Raw genomic sequence first — 24,079 nt, 5'->3', positions numbered from 1 at the left:
ATTTGCCAATGATACATCTGATAAGGGGTCAAGGTGCAGAATTTATTTAAAAAACTCATACAGCTCAACACAAAAAAAAAACCCCAAACAATCTAATTGAAAAATGGGCAGAGGACATGAAGAAACATTTCTCCAAAGAGGACATACAGATGGCCAATAGACATATGAAAAGATGCTCAACATCACTAATCATAAGAGAAATGCAAATTAAAACCTCAATGGGATACCACCTTACTCCTGTCAGAATGGCTATCATCAGTAAATCAACAAACAAGTGTTGGTGAGGATGTGGAGAGAAGGGAACCCTAGTGCTGTTGGTGGGATTACAAATTGGTGTAGCCATTATGGAAAATAGTATGGATGTTCCTCAGAAAAATTAAAAATAGAACTACATTATGAACCAACAATTCTACTCCTGGATATTTATCCAAAAAAATCCACAACACTAATTTGAAAAAATTAGTTTACTGTAGCACTCTTCACAATAGCCAAGATATGGAAACAACCAAAATGCCCATCAGTAGACTATTGAAAATGCTCATCAATAGACTGTTGGATAAAGAAATTGTGGTACATATATACGATGGAGTATTACTCTGCCATAAAAAGAACAGAATCGTACCATTTGCAACAACCTGAATGGACCTAGAGATTATTATGCTAAGTGAAATAAGTCAGACTGAGAAAGACAAATACCATATGATCTCACTTATATGTATGTGGAATCTAAAGAACACAATAAGCGAACAAACAAAACAGAAATAGACTCATAGGTGCAGAGAACAAATTAATAATTGCTAGATGGGAGCAAGATGGGGAGATGGGTAAGAAAGGTGAAGGGATTAGAAGTACAAATTGGTAGTTACAAAATAGTCATGGGGATGTGAAATACAGTATAGGGAATATAGTCAATAATGTAAAAACTATATGGTGTCAGATGGGTACTAGACTTATTGGGGTAGCACTGTATAAATTATATAAATACCTAACCACTGCACTGTACACCTGAAACTAATATAAAATAATATTAAATGTCAACTATAATTTTAAAAAACTATATACACACACACACACACACACACACACAGTCACAGGATGTAAATAGCATAGGGAGTATAGTTAGTGGTATTGTAATAGCTATGTGTGGTGTCATGAGTAGTAGACTTGTTGGGTTATTGCTTTGTAAGGGGTGTAAATGTCTAATCATTATGTTGTTTTGTACACCTGAAACTAATAATCATCATAATAAAGAAGCTATAAAAAAAGATTTAAAAAACTTCCAGAGTAGCTTTTATGCAAAACAAAAACAAAAGCAAATCTAGTGCTATCTATATGTACTCAGGGTTGGTATAGGTAACACCCACAGGTTGTAGAAAGAAAAAGTGGGGCCTCATGGTTGTGAATGAATGAACGACGAATGAGAGCCTGACATACAGCTGCTGTTCTGTCCAGGGAGGTAGATTTATGTTTAAACCAGAGTAAACTATGCAACCAGGTAATAATTTTGAGCAATGAAGTACGTTTGCTACAGTAACTGTTAAAGAAACAGATAAATCACAGTAATTTCAACATGGCACTTTAGCCATTCAATAAATGGGTATTTTAAATTTCATTTGCTTTTGAACTAAGTTCAATAATTTATAGGGTAGTCATTCAAAGATTAATGCTCAGAAGGGAGGAAAATCACTATACAAGAACAGAAACATATTATTTATGTATATTATTACATTGGGGCTTAGTCTGCCTGTGTTTCTATTATAAACTTGATTTTTGTAGCATTTATCATACAGCAGGAAAAGTTTGCTGTGGGCTAAAATTTGGCATTTATCTCAACACTCTTAGATTCCAATTTTATTTTATCCTTACTTTCTCAAATACTGACATCTACTCATATATTTTAAAATGTTTTACATCATTAAGTAATACTATTGAAAAGTTCAATTATTTTTGAAATAAAAGTTTGTGGCTGATGATTTCAGCATGCATTTTGAAGCTTTTTAAGATGGTTACAAAAGTTTTAAAGATGGTTTGAAAATACGATTCAAAGACTAAGAAAGAATTGTTTCGGTGTCATGATAGCACCATTTGATTTTATGGCTGCAAAGACAACTAAAATAATGCACTAAATTATGACAAAGTGTGATCCAGTTTATTAGACGATCATTAAAATTTAGCATCTCCGATTTGGCCAGACTACATAATTTTGTACATAGTCTGACACCCATTTCTGATACCCAATTTGCTTACTGATCAGTTACAGATGTTATTTATATGATAATATGGGAGGTTTTGGTGTTTTATGTTCTGTTACATTTCTCTTACTTGACCATGAGATCCTGAAGGGTGATGGCTATTCATTATACGCCCAGGACCCAGCATGTCTATTAATTATAGAGTTGATACTTAGGAAGTTTTGCTTGAACAAATGAGTACATGACTCTTTGTTCAGTTACAGGCTGTCACCAACTTCTGAAGGCTGAAGGCTATCCATCCTAAATTGTTTGAGTCATTGGGTTAGGACTTGTAGTTCATTTTGCCATTAATTAAAATGTAATGTAGAAGGCAAGTTATCCCACAAAATCTTATTTGATTTCCAGTAATAGAATGCCAGTAGTCAGAGGTCTGAACCAGTTCTTGAAAGAACCCCATCCCAGGCAGCAGATGGGCCTGTGGTTGTGCTTGAATCCTCCAGTGATGTGGATTTCACATATTGTAAATAATTTATCCTAGTTTGGACAGCAGGCTTTATTTGCCTTTTTTTTTTTTTTTAAAATAATAATGAGCCCATCTTTTTCCTTTTACTTTAAAATCATTAGCCTTGATGATCTCTTTCTAGAACACTGAAGACCAGGTCAGAGTTCAGGTGTGGCTCAGGATATATTAATCCCTTCAACTTCCAGACCTTTGAATCCAGACTAGAGGCAGCTGTGAGCAGCCTTGTCTGAGGCAGCCGTTCTCAGAGTGTGGCTCCCCAGCCAGCAGCATCAGCATCAATCACCTGGGAACTTGGTAGACAATGCAGTTTATCAGGACCCACCCAAAATGGACCGAATCTGAAACTCTGGGGAAGGGACGCAGCACTCTGTGCCGAGTAAGCCCTCCGGGTAATTACAGTGTACAGTGGTACCTCGGTGTTCTAACGTAATTCGTTCCGGAAGACCACTCGAGTTCTGAAACGTTCGAAAACCGCCGACAGCTAGGCCTCAGAATCTTGCACTGAGCGAAGCCGTGTGACATGTTTGACTTCCAAAGCGTGTTTGAAAACTGAAGAATTTACTTCTGGGTTTATGGCATTTGTAAACTGAAATGTTCGTCAACAGAGATGTTCGAAAACCGAGGTACTCCTGTACTAAGTTTGAGAACCACTTTTCTAGGGCTTCCTATAGTGCTGGCCCAGGGTGGGATCTTAACACCTGATTCCTTCGGGCAGTGAGCACAATGGTAGCACGCACTTCAGCACTCAGCTGCCCACACGCCTCTGCTGTACGAGGCCTGACAATTAAGTTCGCTAACTAGTTGCAACGATGTTGCTAACCTTTTTTGATATCAGAAGGATTATTCATTATGAATTTGTACCAACTGGACAAACAGTTAACCAAGTTTACTATTTGGAAGTGCTGAAAAGGCTGCATGAAAAAGTTAGACAACCTGAACTTTTCACCAACAATTCATGGCTCTTGCACGACAGTGCACCAGCTCACACAGACAGCATTGTCTGTGAGGGAGTTTTTAGCCAGTAAACAGATGATTGTGTTGAAATACCCTCCCTATTCACTTGATCTGACCCCCAATGACTTCAATATTTCCTTTATCTTTGGGTAAAAAATGAAAGGAAGACATTTTGGTGACATTCAGGACGTCAAGGGTAATACAACGACAGCTCTGATGGCCATTCCAGAAAAAGAGTTCCAAAATTGCTTTGAAGGGTGGACTAGGCGCTGGCATTGGTGCATAGCTTCCCAAGGGGAACCCTTCGAAGGTGACTATAGTGATATTCAGCAGTGAGGTATGTAGCACTTTTTCTAGGATGAGTTCGCGAATGTAATTGTCCGACCTTAATTGTCCCCAACGTCCCCACTGTGCAGGGTGCGGCCAGGCCATGGGTCACCATGGGAAACTGCTCCAGGCAGCTGTCTGGCCTCTGCTCCCTGAAGCCTTTCACATGTTTGTATTTTCCTTCCCTCCTCTAAGTAAACAGCCCAGTTCCTGCAATTGATCCTGTTTATATGATCCCATTTCCAGGCACCGCACTAGTGAAGGTTCTCCTGGTTGTCATTATCATCTGGAAAACATAGCATCTAGAGCTGAGCACAGCTATCCGGATGTCATCTGCCTGGTGCCAGAACAGAGGGACCTGTGATTTAGACATTAAGTGCAAGTGATCCCCACGAGTGACTTTAGAAATCACTAGAATGGAAGCCCCGTGAAGGCAGTGACTTGAGTTTTTCACTGTTTTATGCTCACTGACTAGAACAGTGCTTAGCGTATGGTATGCGTTCAATAACTATTTTTAAAATGAAGGGATGAGGAGATGAAAGAGGAGATGAGGAGAAACAAAGGAAAGCGAGAGTAAGTAGGGTCATTTAGTTCTTCCTGTCACTTTTGTCTCGTGTTTATCAGCTGCCAGATGTACTCAGGAGATCGCTTGGTTCTCAGTGTGGAACCATGTGGATCACTCCACACTGTTCTCAGCAAGTGAGGTTTGGTGGACTCAGTGGATGGTGACACCACCTCGAGTAGCCGGATGTCATGTCCACCGCTGGGAAATGCAGATGCCATTTGTATGTTAGTGTCAATAAGCCACGGCCTGCTAGTAAAATGAAAAATTGGATTCTACAAATTGATAAGTTTATTTTTAAGGATAATTTAAATGTGTTTACTGACACTATGCCTAGTGATTGTTACATTTATATGTCATGACACTCTTGGGTTAGTTTTGTTCGTAGTAAAAGGTGCATTCTTCTTACCTGACTCACCTTACCGAAATGGTCTGTTGGCACATGATGGTCTAGGTCTTATTCATTTCTATGTCCGTACAAGATGTTTGGTACCTGGTATGTTCTCAATACTATAAAAGTTATAGCCTAAAAGATCTAGTACATTGTTCCCTAGGTCAGTTTAGAGGTCAAGGAATCATACTACCTTGTTTGGAATGAGGCACGAGAGCCCTAAGCTCAACACTCTTCAATTCAAATTATCCCTGAATTTAACCAATTCATCTAGCATCTACTGACTCCCATGTGCTTCCCATTTTACCACAGCCACAGCCATGCCTCAAGATGGCAGGACTCACCCTGCTGTCTCCACAGACTGAGTTCTGCCCCCGCCCTGGCACTTGCATGACTCCTTCCAGTAGGTAGGGGACTGTGTGCTTCAGGGAGGGGAGGGGGCCTTGGGAGCTCCCTCAGTTTTCACCAGGGGATCTCAGCCCTACGTCCAGCTTTGCTGAGCGTTACAGTGTTTAGGGGGAAAAATGAGTTCTTTGGGGACTTGCTCATGATATCCTTCAGTGTAATATAAGGTCCTCTTTGCCAAAATCCAGAGGAGAAATTCTCACTCACAGAAATAGTCCTGACTCTTGTGAATACCTTTAAACACAAAAGTACGGTTAGCGTCGATCTTGTAAACTGGTCATGTTTCCTTCTTTGCTTTAAATGTTAGAAAGCTTGGCCTCACATGTGTGGTCCATGTCTAGTTTTGGATTTCATGGCCCACCTTGTGGGAACTAACCTAATTCCTCGACCAGTTTTACTATACAGTCTTGATTCTTCCACCCCCTCCAGTATCATTTACACTAGTTTTTATTTTTATTTTTTTAAAACTATATTGTGTTACATTGAACTTAAGTTTTATAAGCCATTTTAAACCTTTTTTTTTTTTTGGAACATGGTAAGGTCTGATAAATATGTAATGGATATTTGCAGAACATAGACTAATGCAAGAAGACTCCGTTATTTTATCACAGAGCCTTAAGGTAAGGTGGAGATTGCCACTTCTGGTTTCTTATCAGTGCTTGTAGGTGTTCACTGATCTGTTAATTGTGGATAAGTTTTAATGTTGCAATTAGTGGAATAGCGTTCAACTGTGAAAAAATTTTTATGCCTTGGAACTTTTCTTCTTTGATGTGGTGAGATAAGAGTACTTTTCCATTCACATTCAGTCGTTAGAAAAAATTTTCATATGTCAGACCATGAGCTTACGGGAGCCAGAAAAGTGACCAACATTTCCTGTTTGAATTATGAAGGGTGTAGGTGCAACGAGACATGAAAAGATGAAAAGGAGTAAGGTTGGAGTCAGAGCACACAGTCCCCTGCAGATTTACCAAAAAGGTGATTAAACACCACGACATTTTATTTTCAGCTCTTATAGATCTAAGTTGTAGATCTTTTTAAAAATATTTGCTGAAATTACTTTTACTTACCAATGTAACTCTGTAACCCAAAAGTAAATCCCGAATCAAAACATGAGAATGCACGTCCCAATCAGTGAAATTGCAAACAGAAATTATAGAAGAGTCAGAATTACCGACAGAGTGATCCAATTTAAACAAATCAACCCAATAGATACCCATCAAGCACTTGTCTTGTGCATAAAGCCTGTGCAAGGCTTTATCTAGTAACATCCTGGAGGGGAGAGACCCTTGTCTTGTTCACTGCTGCCTCGTTAGCACTTCAAGTGGGGTCTGGTACATTAGTATTAGTGCTAAATAGTTTTTGTTGGATTTAGGTGCAGTTGACAAATAAACAGTGTAGCGAGTTACTGTTGTGACCAAACTCAGGCATATCATTTAAAGCCCAGGTAGACAGGGAAGGTTGAACAGGAGGCGTGTTTGGAGTTGGATCTAAAGGATGAGTAGGATTTGGATGGATGGGAAGAAGAAGGATATTCCAAGCAGCATGAGCAAAAGTGTAACACCGGGACAGCATACACTCAAAGGACAGGGACCCAGGACCCGTTCTCTCAGAAAACGGTTTATTATGATCCGGCCAGTTGGTGGAAGGACCTTTCCTTCCCTTTATAACAAGCCCTAGGTGATTCTAATGCCCATGATGCATGAACCACACTTTAAACAGGAGGGACGTAGAATAGTAGTTCAAGAGGATTTGACAATAGTGATTGGATGGATGTGACACTGCATCGTAGACTCCAAAAGGATCCTAAAGATAATCAAACAGTTCATTTCTCTTTCTTTGCCATTGGAAAAACCAAACCAAACCAAACCGAGGACTGAAGTTTCTCTACCGTGGGAGTAGGACTGGAACTCGTGCTCCTCGCTGGCAGTTAGTACCTCCCACTCCTCTCCACAGTGGTGGTCCAGGTACCTGTGAGGTAAAGGGGCGTGGAGAAGCTGATGTCTGTGGGAAAGGACTGGGTTGAATGGATGCAGGAAACCTTGTGAAGGAAGAAGCAATGGCTCCTGGGAGCTGATTTGATGAGGAGTGAGAAGACTCACAAGAAAATGTTGAGGTTTTAATACTGCTAAAACGAACGCATGCCCTATTGATGGGCCAGGATGGAGAAATCAGACACGAGAGAAACATACTTTGCCAAGTGGGAGATACCACGACGTTAGTCTTCGTGTAAAGTGGCAGATGCCATATGAGTTTTTAAATCTACCAGCAGCAGCAGTTTCCCCCAGCAGTTCAGAGCTCAGTTCCCTCCATTAGTGAAATCCGTTAGTCATAGCATGTGGTGTTTTATATTCAGGCTGAATGTTGCTAAGCCCTCTTGCGTTTTCCACCTCCTCCTTCCTGTACTCAGGGTGGAGGAGGAGAACTTGGCTGAGCTGGGCTGGTAGGCACCTAGTGTTCTTCCTCTCTGCTTTGGGAACAGGAGAGGGGGTTTATCCCTCTGCTCTTCCAGCTGTAACGTTCATTTGGCTTTGAGCACTGGCAGGCAGCATGAAGGGAGGGAGCGGTGTGGATTTCCACAAGAAGTTGGAAACAAAGCTGGAGTGGGAATGAGGGCACGATATTTGTTTTCCAGGACTTTACTCCGCCCCGAGTGGGTGTTTGATTCTGGAGTATAACACAATGGGTTGTAACACTTTAGAGTGAAAATGTTGTCATTTAGGGTCAAAGCTCAGTCTTATATTTGACTGTCCCTGTTATTGTAAGTCGATGTGCGTACCTGCAGGTGGAAGCACACACGTGTTCATATACTTTGATTTTTGGCAAACCACTGATTTAATCTAGAAACATTTGTTCTTTTCTTTGCTTGTATGTTAGACATAATAAACATTTAGGGAATTATTGTTTCCAGAGATTGTTCAAGTTGAGAAGAAATGGATTTGAGGTCCCTCAGTAATTTTTTTTGACATCTGATTCCTTTAAAAAAACAACAGCTGTATAGTACTATAGTTTAGTCTCTTTCACTCAAAATAGGAATATGAGATGATTTCTGAAATCATCGTGGACCTTCACTATTAATCTTAAAATTCATGCAGTTTTCTATGATAAATTTTAACACCTCAAAGTATTTTAACACAGGGCATGACCTTATTTGAGAAATTCCTTAATATTTTTTTCTCTATTTGATCAGGTTTTTATTCTAAATTAGCTGTCCAAAGTGATTTGACCTTTACGGAATTAACAAATTTTAGTTTATGCTTCTTTTCGTTTGTGCTTGTTTTCTTTTCTCTGAGCTTTCTTTCTCAGCTGCTGGTTTCTTGGTAGCTGCAGGCTTTTTCCCCACCAGAGGCTTCTTCTGCTTCCTAATGCCACCAGCCTTTCCTTTCTTCCCCACCACAGGCTTCTTGCATGGAACCCCCTTCTCATGTGGTTTTGCTTCTAGCGTTGCTGCTGCTTTATTCCCTGGAGCTGTGGTTCTCGCCCCGGTGAAGAATGGTGTTCCGGCACATGGTCTTTGCATGTGGGTATAGCTTCAACCTGATTCTGAGGTTTTTCAGTGGATTTTTCATCAGGACTGCGATGAATCTTCTTTTGTGCTGCTCGGAAGCCTCTGTGGGTCTCTGGGCTTTTCAATAGTCTGCTCAGGTCTGTATTGAGTGTCTTGTGTGTGGGAAGGTTGTAGTTACTCTTGAGGGGAGGCAGCGTTATGCCAAGCGCCACTCAGACCATCCAACTTGTGTCTGGGAAGGTTGTAGTTACTCACGAGGGGAGGCAGCATTACACCAAGAGCCACTCAGACCATCTAACTTGTGTCTGGGAAGGTTGTAGTTACTCTTGAGGGGAGACAGCGTTACGTCAAGCCCCACACAGACCATCCAACTTGTGGAAAGCGCTGTCAGTCCAAATGCAGAAACGCCCCACATGCTCACCAGGAGCAAATTTCCAAGTGTTCAGTTTGCTTATGTTAATTAAGCACAGTCGTTCCAGGGACACTTCCGAAGGCTCTGATAATGCCGTTGTCCTCATTATAGATGATGCAAGGTTCCCTGCGCTGGATACGACGGCGGTTTCTCATCTTGCCCTTGTCAGCTCTCATTTGCTGAGAGGTGTAGACCTTTCCATTATCATCCCAGGCCTTAAGTTTCTTAGTTTTAATATTTCTTAAGTTTTTTTAGTGTAATTGTTGGGTACAACTAAAGATATTATCAAATTTAATTTTGGGGGACTTATATAATGTTTTTTGAAAAATATAAAAGTAATACATGTTTGGAAAATATGTTAAAAATTGAGAAATTAAGTGACCTTTGCAGAAATAAGCATTAATATGTGGGAATCCTTGCAGATATTTTCACATACATTTATAAACATATACGTGTAGATAATTTAAAACCCTATATAGGATCTGGAGATTTTTAAGCTGATCTCGTTAGGAAAAAAATAATGAAAGTAATGCAAGATTACATGCTTATAAAAAGTACAAACAGAATGGAAGCATAGGTTACCGTTAACATTTGGTGCATATCCTCAGACCTTTTCCTGTGTGTGCGTGTGCTGGCCTATATTTATTATATATTTTGGTTTGTTTTTTACTGTTATATTTCATTGTTAGGGACGTTCCTTAAGCGTTTGTAATGTTAATAATATTTGTCATTCTTAACTAAGGTATCCAAATGTGGCTTAAGGATGAATAGTTTAATCTACAGATCAAATTTCATGCATCTACTTACATTTTAAATGTATTTTTAAAAATTTAAGTCATAATGCCTAGCTTACAGTTATAAGTTCAGGTTCAGCCACTAGTGTTGTGTATTTCTCTGGATATGGAACATGGACGAGACTTTGAACGTGACCAAATTTTAGTGTTATTTCTCACTAAATACTGCTTAGCATACTCTGCAAAGTGCAAAGTCAATGAGCATATCCTACTCAAAAAATGTTAGGATGATATATTTATACTTGGGAAATAGTGAGTGCTTTTCTAGTGAACTCTTTGGTTGTGTTCAATTTTGAATGCATTTCTTCATGTTCTTTTGCAGTATTGAGATGGAATATCTAAATTTGTTGAATATGATTTTTTTTGCAATGACTAAAGAGTCAAATTCTTGATGACTGTGCCATTTGCTCGAGGTTGAGCCACAGTTAGGACTTAAGAAACCCTGATAGCTAAACCATAACGTTGAAAATGGTGATAATTCATGATATGGTATCTGGGGTTTTCTTCCAAATAAAATGGGATGGAGCTGAAGCATGGGTGAAGGAATACATAAAACAAAATTAACCGTGAGTAGATAAGTTTTGAAGCTGGGTAATAGGGATTTGGAAGTTCATTATACAGTTCTCTTGACTTTTGTGTATTTGAGATTTTCTATAATACATTTGAAATAAGACAGAGAGAATAAGGTTAGCCTGAAACAGTGTGATATGTCAACTTTTAAGTAATAGGTTAAGGTTGAAATACATTGCCAAGATACGCGTATGCTACTTGAGTAAACTAAAAATCACAAGAGAATCCTCATGGACATTATCATGAATAAATAAATGGTCCCATCTCATTCCTCATTTTGAAAACTTAGGTGAGCTCCCATCTCCTTGGCAGTCAGTATGGCAGACTGTAGTTTCCAAAGTGGGCCATAAGGATATCTCCCATCCCAAGGCTCTTCTTACCGTGGGACCTTGGCACTCCTCCCACTGATGGATGGGGGCTGTGTTCCCTCTTCCATCTGGGAGGGCTTGGGACTCCGGCGGAAGTAACAGCATATGACGCTGTATTAAGAAAGGTAATGCAGCTTCTGCCTGACTCTCTTGGCATGCTCGCTCTTGAAACCCAACATCCTGCTCTGAGAAAGTCCAACAGCTACATGGAACACCCCTGCATAGATGTCCCCACTGACAGCCCCTGCTTAGGGCCCACTTGTTAGCCAGCATCAGCCTCCAGACAGGTGAGTGAGAAGGAAGCTTTCCAGTGATGCTGGCCCCATCCATTAAGTGACCCCCACCCTTTGAATCTTCCCAGCGGAGGCCCCAGACACCAAGGAGCCTTTCCTACTGTCCCCTTTCTGAATTCTTATCCACTGAATCTGTGAGCATAATAAAATGCTTGTTGGTTTTGTGACTAAGTTTGGGATGATTTGTGGCACAGCAGTAGAAACTGCTGCATATGTTACTGAGGGAGAGAACAGTCAGAATATGTTCATCGGGAGCAAAGAATCTTTTTTCTCAGTGATCATTTCTTTTCATAACATGCCCAAAGGGTACATCTGTACTCAGTGACTTGTGTTTTGAGGGTATTCACAATTTTTACTGTTTCCATGAACACGATGACTTCCAAGTCAGGAGTTATATTGTGGACCGTCAATTATTCCCGGAATGAAGTAGTTTGTGGCTGGCAATCAGGCGCATCTCTTTACTTCTTACTTCACATTCCCCCTTCATTAGAACGCCCTTCTCTTGCCGGAACTCCAGAACCATGGCTTCCTGCCCCTTTCTGTCATTATGCGGGTTGATTTGGAAGCAGAGAAGGAGATGGCCTAGTGTGTAGACTGAACCGGAAGGGCAGTGTCAAGGAATCTTTCTCCATTCTGAGCTGAATTCCTGCTTCTTTATTATGTGAGCAACACCCTTTTTTGCTGCACATATAGCTGGTGTTACCTCGGTCTCATTCCATCTTGGTTTTCCACTGCACATTGTGCCATGAAAAAAAATCCAGTTTATTTTCCATGATAAACAGAATAAAACGGTGTCTAGCACTTCCATATATACCAGGCGTGCCAAAAAAATATATACAAGGGGACACTTTGGTCAACATTGCTCAAGCAGTAGTTTGCTGTAATCAGAAGTGTCTGGACGCTGATGGTAACCCCTCTGACCACCTCTTGTAATCGCAGAAGTCAAACGTGACTTATACTCATCTTTTATTATCAGTATATACTATTATAATTTTAGTGCAGTTTTCCTTTCTTAAAATGTGTATACATTTTTTGGCACTATATATATATGACAATTCTTTTTTTTTTTATATGACAATTCTATCAACACTTGTTTCATACTCTGCACACAGGTGTTGTGTCCAAGTGTATATCAGAACACCTGCTAGCTTTAACTCTATTTGTAATTTCTCAGACTCAATGGTGGGTCCTTAAGGGTTTGTTATATTTTTTATTATATATTTTTATGTCTTAAACATAGCATATTCACACTTACATGATTGTAATTGGTAATTACTCTGCACTTTTGTCATTGATGTCATATGACATCCATCAGTGTCACATAATAATGGAATTCTGCCGATAGTCCATTCTGTTTTCTCTTCAAGCATCAGATAGGTCCTCAACTTAGTGGATAATTTTAGAAGCTTCTTCTCATTTGTGTAGTATTTTTACTTTAGGATGTGGTACTCTAAGAAATGCTTCTTAACGATGATAGTCTTAAGAGATGAAATTAATATTTGCTCTGAAAAACATTTTGTGACATGTTCTGGAAAAACAAAACAAAACTAAACGGAAACATCACTGTGCCAACTCTCCTGTTTAACATCTCCTGTTCCTGATAAACCAGATGTTCTGCATGGAAACATTAACTGGGTCCATTATTTTAAAGGGATGAGTTGTAATACATTATATATCAAACTACACCCCTAGCAATTTCCTAAAAAGTAGCTAAAACACAGTCAAATGTCTATTATAGGTAACTAACATGTGAAGATGAATTGTTTAGAATGTTACCTCCTGATCATCAAACATTTATTATGGTTATTAACAAGCACCTGTTTTGTGTGCAGGAACAGGTACATTTTGTAGAATATACCATGAATGTTATGTTTATGATATTGAGCGACAAACTATACACTCAATAAAAAATTGTATTAGAAAAATGCAGATAAAATATACAATACTAGCAGAAAATGCCCTATTGTGGAGTATTACTAGTGAGGCAGAGGTTTAGAGTTTGAAGAAAAGTTAAGAACTGAGAAGGGAGAGAGTTGAATCAGGCTTTTTTTTTTTTTTTTGGATGGTTATGGAAGGAGGTGAACTGGAGTTTGGTGTTAAAGGGGCAATTTCAGAGAAAATGTCAGAAACTGATAGAGTTTTATTATCACGCTGAGGCTTCCATACTGATTTAAAGTGAAAAACTTGCAAACTCTACCTTTGCTTACCTCCTGTTGTTTAAGTTCGTACATTTCTTTACGAGATGCTAAGCAGTTAGCTGTGAGGGCATCATGATTGGTCAACACACCGGCACCTCCAAAATGCATATCCCTTTTATTGATTACACCTGAGTCTGACTCCAATTACAACTGGAATATAATTCAAATGTTTCCATACATTGTTTTGGAAAAATGGTTTATCAAGTTAGCATCAGAAATATAATTTATCCTGTAATGACAAAGGTGGCAATAAAAGCCAGGATGTTAACCAGAATTCTATGGGGCTTCATGCCACACTATTTTTTCATAATAAATAAGGTCTTGGGACCAGGGGTGAGGTGTTGCCAGTCCATTTAAACTCTTTGCTCTGTCAGTCTTGTCCAAAAAACCATCCCATTCTCAGATTGACTCAACCCAGCACATTCCTTTCATAGTCTATATTTGTACTGGATTCCTATTACCTATTTACATTTATGAATTTATTCTGAGTTACAATTTTTTAAATATTTCATTGCTAAGTTCTTAAAACATTGCTCTAGTTTTGTAATTGTGCTAATGGTGAAATAGGCAGTTTTAATAAACTGAACACTTAGATGCAAGTGAGAATTCATAATTTGAGATGATCTGTTTCCGTTTCCTGAATGTTCGCTGAGACTAACAAAACAAGCTTTATATCTCATACATGCGCAATCCTGAAGCATGTACACGATGGGATTATCGGAAAACTCATAATTAACCTGATATGTCAGACGTGTATGTGTATAATGTTAGAGATGTTACCTTATCCTCTAAAACTGCCCATCGTCTTGTTTACCGCTTGATCAGGTGGGGGACATTCCTGAACTGGGGACCACACTTTGATGAGGACCTCTACTTCAGCGCCCTTTAGAGTTAGAATTTATCTCTTCTTATGAGGAATACAGATATACTAGTATAACTCTTATTTTCCCATAGTACATTTTAACACTTTTAATAGTACAAGTTGCTATTTTGCAGCCAAATCTCATTTTTAATATATTTCTCTTTTTTCTCTTTCAAAGGGTTACAGTGTCTTTATTACTGTAAAATGAGAGTGTTGTACTACCTGGCTTTATCTCTAAAACTCGGATTCCTCTGTTTCTTCTTTATGACGTAATGATTTTTCAGTGTACTCGTACTGTCTTGCATTTATTTCATCTTTTAACTGGATGTGAGAGTTTTGTTTTTTTTTAGGGCTCCCAGATAATAATCAAGTTAACTGTCCAGTTTCCTAAAAATACTTGTACCTAGCCCTACCTGTATTACTAAATATCCTGAGTGTATTCATAACTTTAAAATCAGATTGGAACTCTACTGTTGTTGAAAAAGAAACTGAACACAAATGAGTCTATGTAATACCATAAATTCTGTGTGCTGGTCACAGTGTAAGCACATCTAGAGAATTACTTCCCCATTAACTGTCAGTGCCCTTCAATTAGATTAGAGTTGTTTCTTTTGTAATAAATTGTCAGTAGTGTCCAGTGGTGAAGTTTGGAAAACAGTTCAACGTTAAGAGACTAGCGCTGTCACTTAAAAAACACTTTAGTTTTTCCAGAAAAATCTGTTTATCTCCGCCATCTCCTCCCACTGTACCCTAGCGTTTCCCAAATTCCCCCATCTCTTCTTACATATCTGTTTGTCTTTCTGGTGTATGCCACGTTTGGAAGTCTCGTTAAACCAGCATCTGTTCTGTTTTAGGAGAAACCCGATGCCAGCCCCACGTCACTTCAGCTGCGGTCCCAGATCGAAGTAAGCACAATGACTTTAATCACCTATTTTTGCTTCTGCCTTTTTTCTTTTTAAAGTGATATTCTGAACAAATCAGATGAAGCCTGCTGCTCTGCCTGTACTGACACTGTGAATTTTCTCTCTTAGGAGTCGCTTGGTTTCTGTAGCGCCGTGTCAACACCAGAAGTGGAAAGGAAGTAAGTTTCCCTCCCTTTGCCCAGGATCAGAATTTCTGAGTAGGTATCTTTTAGGTCCATCCTCGTGGAAGTCAAATGGGTGATCTTGGTGTGTATGTGGATCGTGATGTTATTTTCCGTACATGTTGCATGTGTACATATTTGTAAGTGGATAAGAGTGTGTTTTCAGTTGTAACTCTATGGGTGATGCCTAACGATTCCGCTAAGCGTTACTGACTTTACGCTGCTTATTGTGAGTGAATTCTAAATAAATACCTGGAAGTGAGCATGGAGAAAGGGAAAGGACCGTTCAGTCAACCAAAATGGGCTTCCTTCTCTTATGTTAGCTTTTGATATACGATGAAAGTCATAGAGAAGTGAGGCACAAAAGTAAAATACATTCCAGAATAAAACAATGATTTAAATACCCTCCTCTGCATTTTGCTTTGATGGGTGACCTTAAAACAGGAATAAATGCTTGTGTCAGGAGATGGCAAATGCTCACTAACCTTTCCTGTTAAAGGTAATATTTTGGTTTCCTTGTCCTAACTTGGACTCTGTAATTTTTGCTCTCATGGTAGAAAATTCTATGTTATATCTTGTATTTCCAGTATTTCTTTTAGGCAACTTTACAAAACAAAAACAAAACAAATGTTTTTTTCCCCCCTTTTTCTATAAACTTTCCCTTTTCTACTTTATTCCATCATAATTATGCCAGAATGTTCTATTTATGATCTTCTGAGGTAAAGAAATTTTAAGAAAGTCCACATGTTTAAACAGACACTTCCTTTGGCATAGGGCCACTTATACTGTTTCATGCCAAGAGAGGCATAGAAGTGGTTTAGGAGTAAAGTATTTCTGGAATGAAAAGCACACGTTGAGAGAGCGTGTGTATACACTTCACAGCACAGCTTCGCCTAATCCGTCCACGTGTGTGTGCTGCGGGCACAGAGGCGGCTTCAAGGAGGGAAAGGCGTCTTTGCCAAAGCTTCAGCCCTCAGTTTAAGAGGCAAAGCAGATTTGGTTCAGGATCGAGGAACCTTGGGGGTGATGAGCAAAAGAAACTCAAGGCCCTTGCCCACTCAAGGTTAGACGATAAATGTGCAATTAGCATGAATTTCCCTTGTTTTGGTTGCATATATCCTCCCAGCCACTTAATAATGTGGAGGCTGAAATAGCCAAGAAATTTGACTTGACATTGATTTTGAAATTGGAGGTACCATAGTGCTGTTGAACTGAGCCTGGGCAGGAAGAAGTATTGAGTGAACGGGCTGTAGGTTCACCTGACCTAGTTTGCTTACCTACATGGCGTGATTCAGGCTGAGAACTCAGGTATTCTCTCAGAATCTCTGAATCCTTCAGGAAACAAAAAATGTTTGTCTTTCCTCCTAAGAGGAAGTGACTCACCAAATTTGTACTAATCTTAGAGTAGGCATTTCTTCTTCCCTTCATTTGTGGGTAGTCATTCTTTCCGTGTTTATATCCTTCACTTAGTGAAATATGGCATGACTCTTGTGGCCAGGGCAGAGACTGGCAGCCTCCTCTGAGGTTAACAAAAAAAATGGAAAATACACATATACAAAAGCTACTGACAGCCTCAACCCCTTCATCTGTAATACTGCCATTTTGTTTCTGTTCTTTTAAGTGGTTTACTTAAACTTAGGTGTTTCTAAGTAATTTGTAAGTTTTGATACATTTCTGTCCTTCATTTTCCTAGTGACAGTTTTTGAAAATTGTGTAACTTTTTTTCACTTCAAAAAACTTGAAAAAAATTTAATCTTACAGAAAAGTTGCAAAAATTGTACAATGAACTCCCATATAAATTTTACTTAGACTCACCAATTTGCCTACTTTCTCACCTATTCTCTGTCTCTCTCATATAATATCACTAATTATTATTGTTGTTGCTGAACTATTTGAGAGTAAGTTGCAGATATCATGGCACTCACCCCTAAGTACTTCAGTATACATCTCCTAAGGACCAGGTTGTTCTCTTACGGAACTGCAGTGTAATTACCAAATAGAGGAATTGAAATGCTGACTTTCCTAATATACAGTTCATATTCAAATTTCCAGTAATGTCTACTATAGTACTTATTTTTTTAATCCAACGCTGAAAAGCAATTCATTGCATTTGCATGTCGTATCACTTGTCACGTTTAATCTGAAAGGATTTCTTGGCCTTTCTTTGTCTTTTGTGATATTGATATTTTTTTAAGAGTGTAGTCTAGTTGTTTTATGAAACAGTCCTCAACCTGGGTTCCTTTTCAAGATGCAGGAAATGCATTTTGATGTTGTGTTCTCCTCAGTACATTGCATCACGATAACAGTTTGCCCTATTATTGGTGATATTAATTTTATCATTTAATAAAGTGATGGCTGTCAGATTTCTTCTGAAAAGTTACAATTTTCCCTTTGCACTTAATAAATATTCTGTGGGTAGATAATCCAAGACTATGTCTGTATCTTGTTCCTCATCAAACTCTTACCTAATGGTTTTAGATTCCTTTAATGATTCTTGGGTGAATCAGTTTTTACTGCTACTTGCAAAATGGTGATACTCATTCTTAAATTGATAAGTGTTTCAGATTTACTCTTCCAAACACATTTTTCTAAAAAGATTTTGGTCAGTCTGAATGCTCTAGGTCACATTATAATCTGAACAGCTTTGATACCATGTTTATGTTGAATTATTTGTATTTGTGTACTTGAAAATGCAAATGCTTTGAAATGCAAAGTCCTGCTATTCTTCAGATCAAAATGCTTACAAGTAGCTTTGCAAGCCCTGGGAGATGACCTGGCAAGCCAGTTGGTCGTGTCTGGTGGGTTAGTGTCTGCCAACCAAAACACCCTTCTGAATCAGCAGTGTTGTTTTATGGGCAGAAGTTTTCTTCTGCTTTTTATTCAAAAGGCAAGCAAACTCAGTAAACCAAAGTGGACAAATCCTGCAGTCACCCACCCTAGAAGCAGAGGCAGAGATGGAAACGGGCCAGGTTGCCGTGGAGGGATTGGCTCTGTGGCTCCTTCCCTCTAGACCCACCGCCGTCCCCCCACCCCTGGACACATCTTTCTTCTTCCCTTCTCCCCCAGTTAAATCCTGTTCTAAGGAAGGTTTCAGAGATTGTTATGATGCAAATGTCTGAGTTCTCACAATGTCACCTCTCTCAGTGGTATTTAACATTGAATAGATTTGAAGTCCTCAATTACAGGACTATGGCTTTGACCAGAAATGACAGGCGAAGTGGGCCTTTTTCAGGGGAGGCGTGAGAAGGGGAGCAGTGAGAAGTCTAATATACCTGACGTTACTGCTCCTGGATACCCTGCCACGTGGGGCTGCTAGGGCTGTATTTGGCCTGTAGCTGTGCGTGACCTGCACGATAGCTAGATAGATAGAGAGGTAGATACGTAGATATTAATAGATACAGGACAGACCCAGCCCCCACCAGTGTGACAAATGCTCCATTCATCCTTATTTTCTTACAATCTGTCTGGTCCCTTCATATGCTTTCACTGAAAATATAATAAATACTGCATTTATTTACCTTGGCAATAAATGAGACTGTCTACTTTATTACACCAGTCCTGGATTTGTGTCAACTGGCTGCGAGGTGAATGTTAGTTAAATTTCTTGTTCCTCACTAGTTAGTCTTAAGAATTATCTAGAAAGCAGGGCCTTTTTTTTTTTTTTTTTTTTGGCTTGGATATATCTTTATAACTCTGTATTAGGAACGAGTTCCTACAGATAACAGAAAACGTGACAAATAGTGGCATAAACAAATCCAAGGTTCATTAGGTACATGCTTGTTCCATGCTTGGCACTGAGGCTCAAGTACGCCTTCAGGAACCCACACTGTGTTTTTTTGTTTGTTTTTTTTGTCCTGGTTTTAAAGTGGCTGCTGCATCTTCCAGGTAGGAAGGAGAAGCAGGGTGAAGGGAAGAAGGTAGAAGGGCAGAAGGCCAGAGGCACATTTTGTAAAAAGCTTTCCTAGAAACCCTGTCCATCACATTGCACTGTGTCCCACTCATTTCTTCCCGCCACACCTGTCACTGAGCCCGGGCTCTGTGTGCAGGCCACTGTTCTGGGTGCTAGGATGTTGTGATGAAGAACTGACACGAGCTGCACGTTGGGAGATGGGCCAGAAAACAGTTATGTAATTGAACTGGTGCTGTGAAGAAACCTAAAGCAAAGTGAGTAGACCCAGAATTGGGGTCTCTGGCGACCACAGCCATAGGGGAGTTTGGAGAAGTGAGTATATTTAACTGAGCACATGGCTGCCATGAACAAAATGGGCTTCTTAAGGAACGAGGGAAAATAGACATTTGGTAGCAAACTAGCAGGATTTCCCCCACAGTAAGTTACTCTTTTATTTGTATGTGTGTACATACAAAAACAGAGTAGTCTGAAAATTAGTTCAAAGTCGAACAAATAAACTGTGTCAGGATTACTTAGATTCATTACTTTCGAGGAAGTCAGCTGAGGGGAGAGGAGAAAGGGGCAGTAGAGGCCAGAGAGCAAGCAAGTCAGAGAGTAGGGGAGCCCATCTGGTTGTTTCTAGGTGTGTATCTATTATAGATGGAAGTAATCTTGATGGGGTTGGTTCATATGGAGTGCAAATTGTAAAAGAAAAAGCAGGAAATAGTAAATAATGTTTACTGTATGCTTGTTATGGGCCAGGAACTCATCTATGCATTTAACACTGACTCATTTAATACAACAACCCTGTGAGGTTCAGTACGATACCATTCCCATTTACAAATGCAGAAACTGAGGCGCAAAGAGGTTAATAAATTGCCTGAGGCGACACAGCTAAATAGTGACAGAGCCCAGATTTGATCCCGTTTGAGAACCCATGCTCCTGAACACTAAAGTATAATATTCCAAAGTGCTTAACAATTATGTCGCTTATGCAAATGGAGAGGTTAGAGGCAAATTGAGTTCATTAGCATTATAGAAATAGCAGCAGTTAAAACGAATACTCTAGAGTTTCTCTTGGAAGTAGGAGGAAGTTTTACTCTCATTCAGATATAAGCTGGGTCTCAGTTATTTATTTATAGAGGCAGGAAGGTCCAAAATAAATCCCCAAACGTCACCTTAGCCGGTATTTATAAGCTCTTTTCTACTAAGTCTTTCACCAGAGTTGAACATTTACTGATTTAAGTTTCACTTTTTTTATTACCTATGACTACACTTGAACTACTTTATGGTGAGAAAGTCCAAAAATATATAGCATGATGGGAAAGGGAGATAAATAAAAGGAGGGAAAGCCAATAGAGCAGTGTCTTGAAGTCAAATAAAATGCATGGAATATAGTTGATAAATGTTCTGTGTGAGCGTTCCCTCCACTTGGACCTTGCTTCGCTGTTGGATTTGTTTCCTCTGGCCAGCCGATTACTCTTTTGGTGGTGTCAGCGTGCCATTTTTCCCCCTCAGAAGCCTGGGTCTTCACCTCCTCTTTCCTCTTAGCCTTCAGGGAAGAAGCGCCTGCATGTGTGCATGTATACCCGTCCCTCTCTCATCTGCTTCTCTCTGAGTTGCTTGCTCTCTGGCCTCTCCTTCCTCTTCCTCCTCTCCCCTCAGCCTGCCTGTCCATCTACCTCCTCCTTTGACCTGCTCTCCAGGCACGAGGAAGCTCCTGCAATTTCTCCCACGGTGCACTGTGCCGCTGAAATTACTATCCTTTCCCATGGGGTGTCTGTCCCCCACTCTCTCACCACCCTCTCCTCGCTCCTTCTCTGGGCAAGCTCCACTCAACCTTAAAAATTCTGCTCTGCTCTTGGCTCCTCCGCGCCTCCCAGAGGCGTCCCCAATCCACAGAGTTGGGGTGAGATGTCCTGCCACTGGGCCTCCTGGGCGCTCCTGTCACTGTTGCAATAATTGCAGTTATTTCACGTATGAGAGAGTGTGTGTGTTTTGTCACCTCGCACCCTGAACTCGGGATGTTTTACATAAAACACTTTCAAAAATGGATAAATGAGTGAGTGGGTGAGTGCGCACAGATATGTGTAGTGTCCACCCCATAAAAATCTTGCTGTTCTCCCAAACCATAATTGTGTCTCTCTCCTCCCTCAGAACAGTGGTACCTAGGTTAGAAGGGGGTGGGGGGGTGGGGTGTATGGACAAACAGCAGGTTGTCGGACAGAGAAAGAAAGAAGGATGAAGAGGGATAATGAGTTCTGCTGTAAGAATGCACAGCTTGGGGTGACAGCAAACCCCCCCCCCAAGCCTGACTCCTCTCTTCCTTCCCTGCAGAAACGCCCTTCCCGAGGTCAGTGACACAACAGTGACCATCCCAAGGACCCCGCCCCACGTGCAGACCCTTGTTGCATTTGGCACTGCTGCCTTTCCTTTTGGTCGCTCTTCCCTCTTTGCCATTGGTGTCTGTGACATTGCAGTTCCAGTTTCTCCTCCTTACTTGATGGCCCCTCTTTGCAGTTCCCTTTTTTCTGCTCACCCCTTCCTGTTGGTATTCCCCTGGGGCTTTGTATCCAGCCTACAACCTCTCCCAAGACGCTTACCCACGCCCATGGCCCATGGCTTTGAACTGTTGTCTCTAGGTGCCCACCTCAAATCTTCATCTCTCCTGTGCCCGTTTCCCGATCTGGTGACCTGCCTGTTGCAGCCTTTTACTGGAGGCCTGCCCACGACAGTTACTGTCCCCCCAAGCTGTGCATTCTTATGGCAGAAGTCATCTCCCTTCCTTCCTTCCTTCCTTCCTTCCTTCCTTCCTTCCTTCCTTCCTTCCTCCCTCCCTCCCTCCCCCTTCCTTCCTTCCTTCTTTCCTTCCTTCCTCCCTCCCTCCCTCCCTCCCTCCCTCCCTCCCTTCCTTCCTTCCTTCCTTCTTTCCTTCTTTCCTCCCTCCCTCCCTCCCTCACTTCCTTCCTTCCTCCCTCCCTCCCTCCCTCCCTCCCTTCCTTCCTTCCTTCCTTCTTCCGACAACCTTCAATTTGCCCATACACCCCCCTTTCTATCCTATGGACCACTTTTCTGTGCTTTCACCCAGCATTTACATCACTAGCTCCTGCTTTTCTTCTGTGATCCCAAAATCTCATTGGCCACATCCTGTTGCTTTTACTTCTATAATGTCTCCTTTGTTTCCCTCTTTTTCATCTTCACGACTCCAAGTGATACCTTCAATACTCTTTTCACGAACTAGAAAAGAGCATTCAGGAAGTTACTTCCAGATTTGTGTCCCCAAAGTACAGTTAGGCCACAGCACACTGACGGGACGCCCAGATCCCCTCAGTGGCACCTGTAATTAGAACCTCTACATGTTTTTATTTTGGTAACCAAAATCCCCCTGATACAGCCCAGCCCATCTTTATCCCTACATCTCCCAGTCACATGACCTAACTCCAGACCCACTGGATGCTCTTACTTCCCAGCACCTCCCAGGCTGTTTGGAGTTCATACTTGAAAAACATTTCCTCTTTTTAAGTCCTACTATTTTAAGGATTGCTTCTCCTTGAATGCTTTCTCTGTCCCTGTATCCTTTTCACCTTTTGGAATCCAGTAGCATTTCGTGTGGATTTGATATCTCTTAGTGTGCTTCAACAAGTACCATCGTCATCATCATCATCAATAATACCACAATATCACATATTAGCTTATTTTTGTGTATTGGACATTATGCCAATCACTTCTACTGCATTTTATCATTTAATTTTTTTATGATCTCATTGAGATACGTACTGTTTTTGAGAGTACAATTGACCCTGAAGCAACATGGGTTGGAACTGCATGGGTCCACCTAGATTTTATTTTCCAGTAAGTGTACAGACGGCCTTCCATGTCTCTGTTTTATACCCATGGATTCAACCAACTGTGGATCGCAAATAGCATTTTTGATCCACTGTTGGGAATCCACAGATGCAGAGGGCTGACTGTATGCATTGTTCTACGCCATTTTAAATACGGGCCCTGAGCATCCTCGGATTTGGGTATCTGCGGGGAGTCCTGGAGTCAATCCCCTGTGGATAGTGAGGAACAACTGTAGTTAAGTTTTGGGGGAGTCAAAAGTTCTACATGGATTATTGACTGTGCAGGGATCGGTGCCCCTAAATCTCACATTGTTCAAGGATCAACTATAATTAACTTGCCTAAGGTCCTAGAGCTAGGGACAGAAATCCTCAGCCAGTCTGAGTGCCACTGTAGCCTTGGGGTTAAGAAGCCCTGCCTGATACCAGACTCTCTGAGTTCAAATCCAGGCTCTTTCTTACCAACTCTGCAACTCTTGGCAGGCAAATTACTTCATGTTTGTGTCTACAGTTCCCACAACTCTAAAATGAGGGCGATCAGTACAGTATCTACCTCACCCTAGTAAGCTATTTAGCACCTAAGAAGTGCTCCATTATCTTGTCTGTTATCATTATGTATGTTGTCTGGCCCAAGTTCATGCCCTTGCACTTGGCTCTAGCCACTTCCTTCTTTCTAATCCCACCCAGCCCAGCCTGATCATGAGCTCCTTGAGGCTAAGAGCTGGCTCTCTTCCTCTCTGTGGATTTTCTTCAGTGTCCCGAACAGTAGTTTGCATAGAGCAAGTGCTCATTCAGTACATTGATTTAATCATTGAATTCACTGAATGTTCCCAGTTCTTTGAGATAAGGTTAAAACTGGAGTGTCCCCAGAACTAGAATTACAGAAGACCTACTTTGGTCTCACCTGT

General features: G+C 40.6%; 1 protein-coding gene across 8 annotated transcripts in view; it reads left to right on the top strand.

Annotated features, from left to right (window-relative positions):
• The window catches only part of SASH1 (SAM and SH3 domain containing 1), a 233,739-nt gene that overhangs the window by 127,536 nt on the left and 82,124 nt on the right, over positions 1–24,079 (top strand). For 5 of the 8 annotated variants that reach the window (XM_019746922.3, XM_019746921.3, XM_019746924.3 and 2 more), the window contains exons 3-4: positions 15,211–15,261; positions 15,388–15,437. The exons of the other annotated variants lie outside the window; for them this stretch is intronic. In XM_019746922.3, coding sequence (XP_019602481.3) covers positions 15,211–15,261; positions 15,388–15,437 — 101 coding nt within the window. The remainder of the gene's footprint in view (positions 1–15,210; positions 15,262–15,387; positions 15,438–24,079) is intronic. 8 annotated transcript variants of the gene reach the window in all.

This window comes from Rhinolophus sinicus, chromosome 2 (genome assembly GCF_057876585.1).
Source record: "Rhinolophus sinicus isolate RSI-liver-muscle chromosome 2, RSI-T2T, whole genome shotgun sequence".
In the NCBI taxonomy this organism is placed as follows: Eukaryota; Metazoa; Chordata; class Mammalia; order Chiroptera; family Rhinolophidae; genus Rhinolophus; species Rhinolophus sinicus.
The sequence above is the reverse complement of the archived record's forward strand: the minus strand, read 5'-3'. Positions and strand labels throughout refer to the sequence as shown.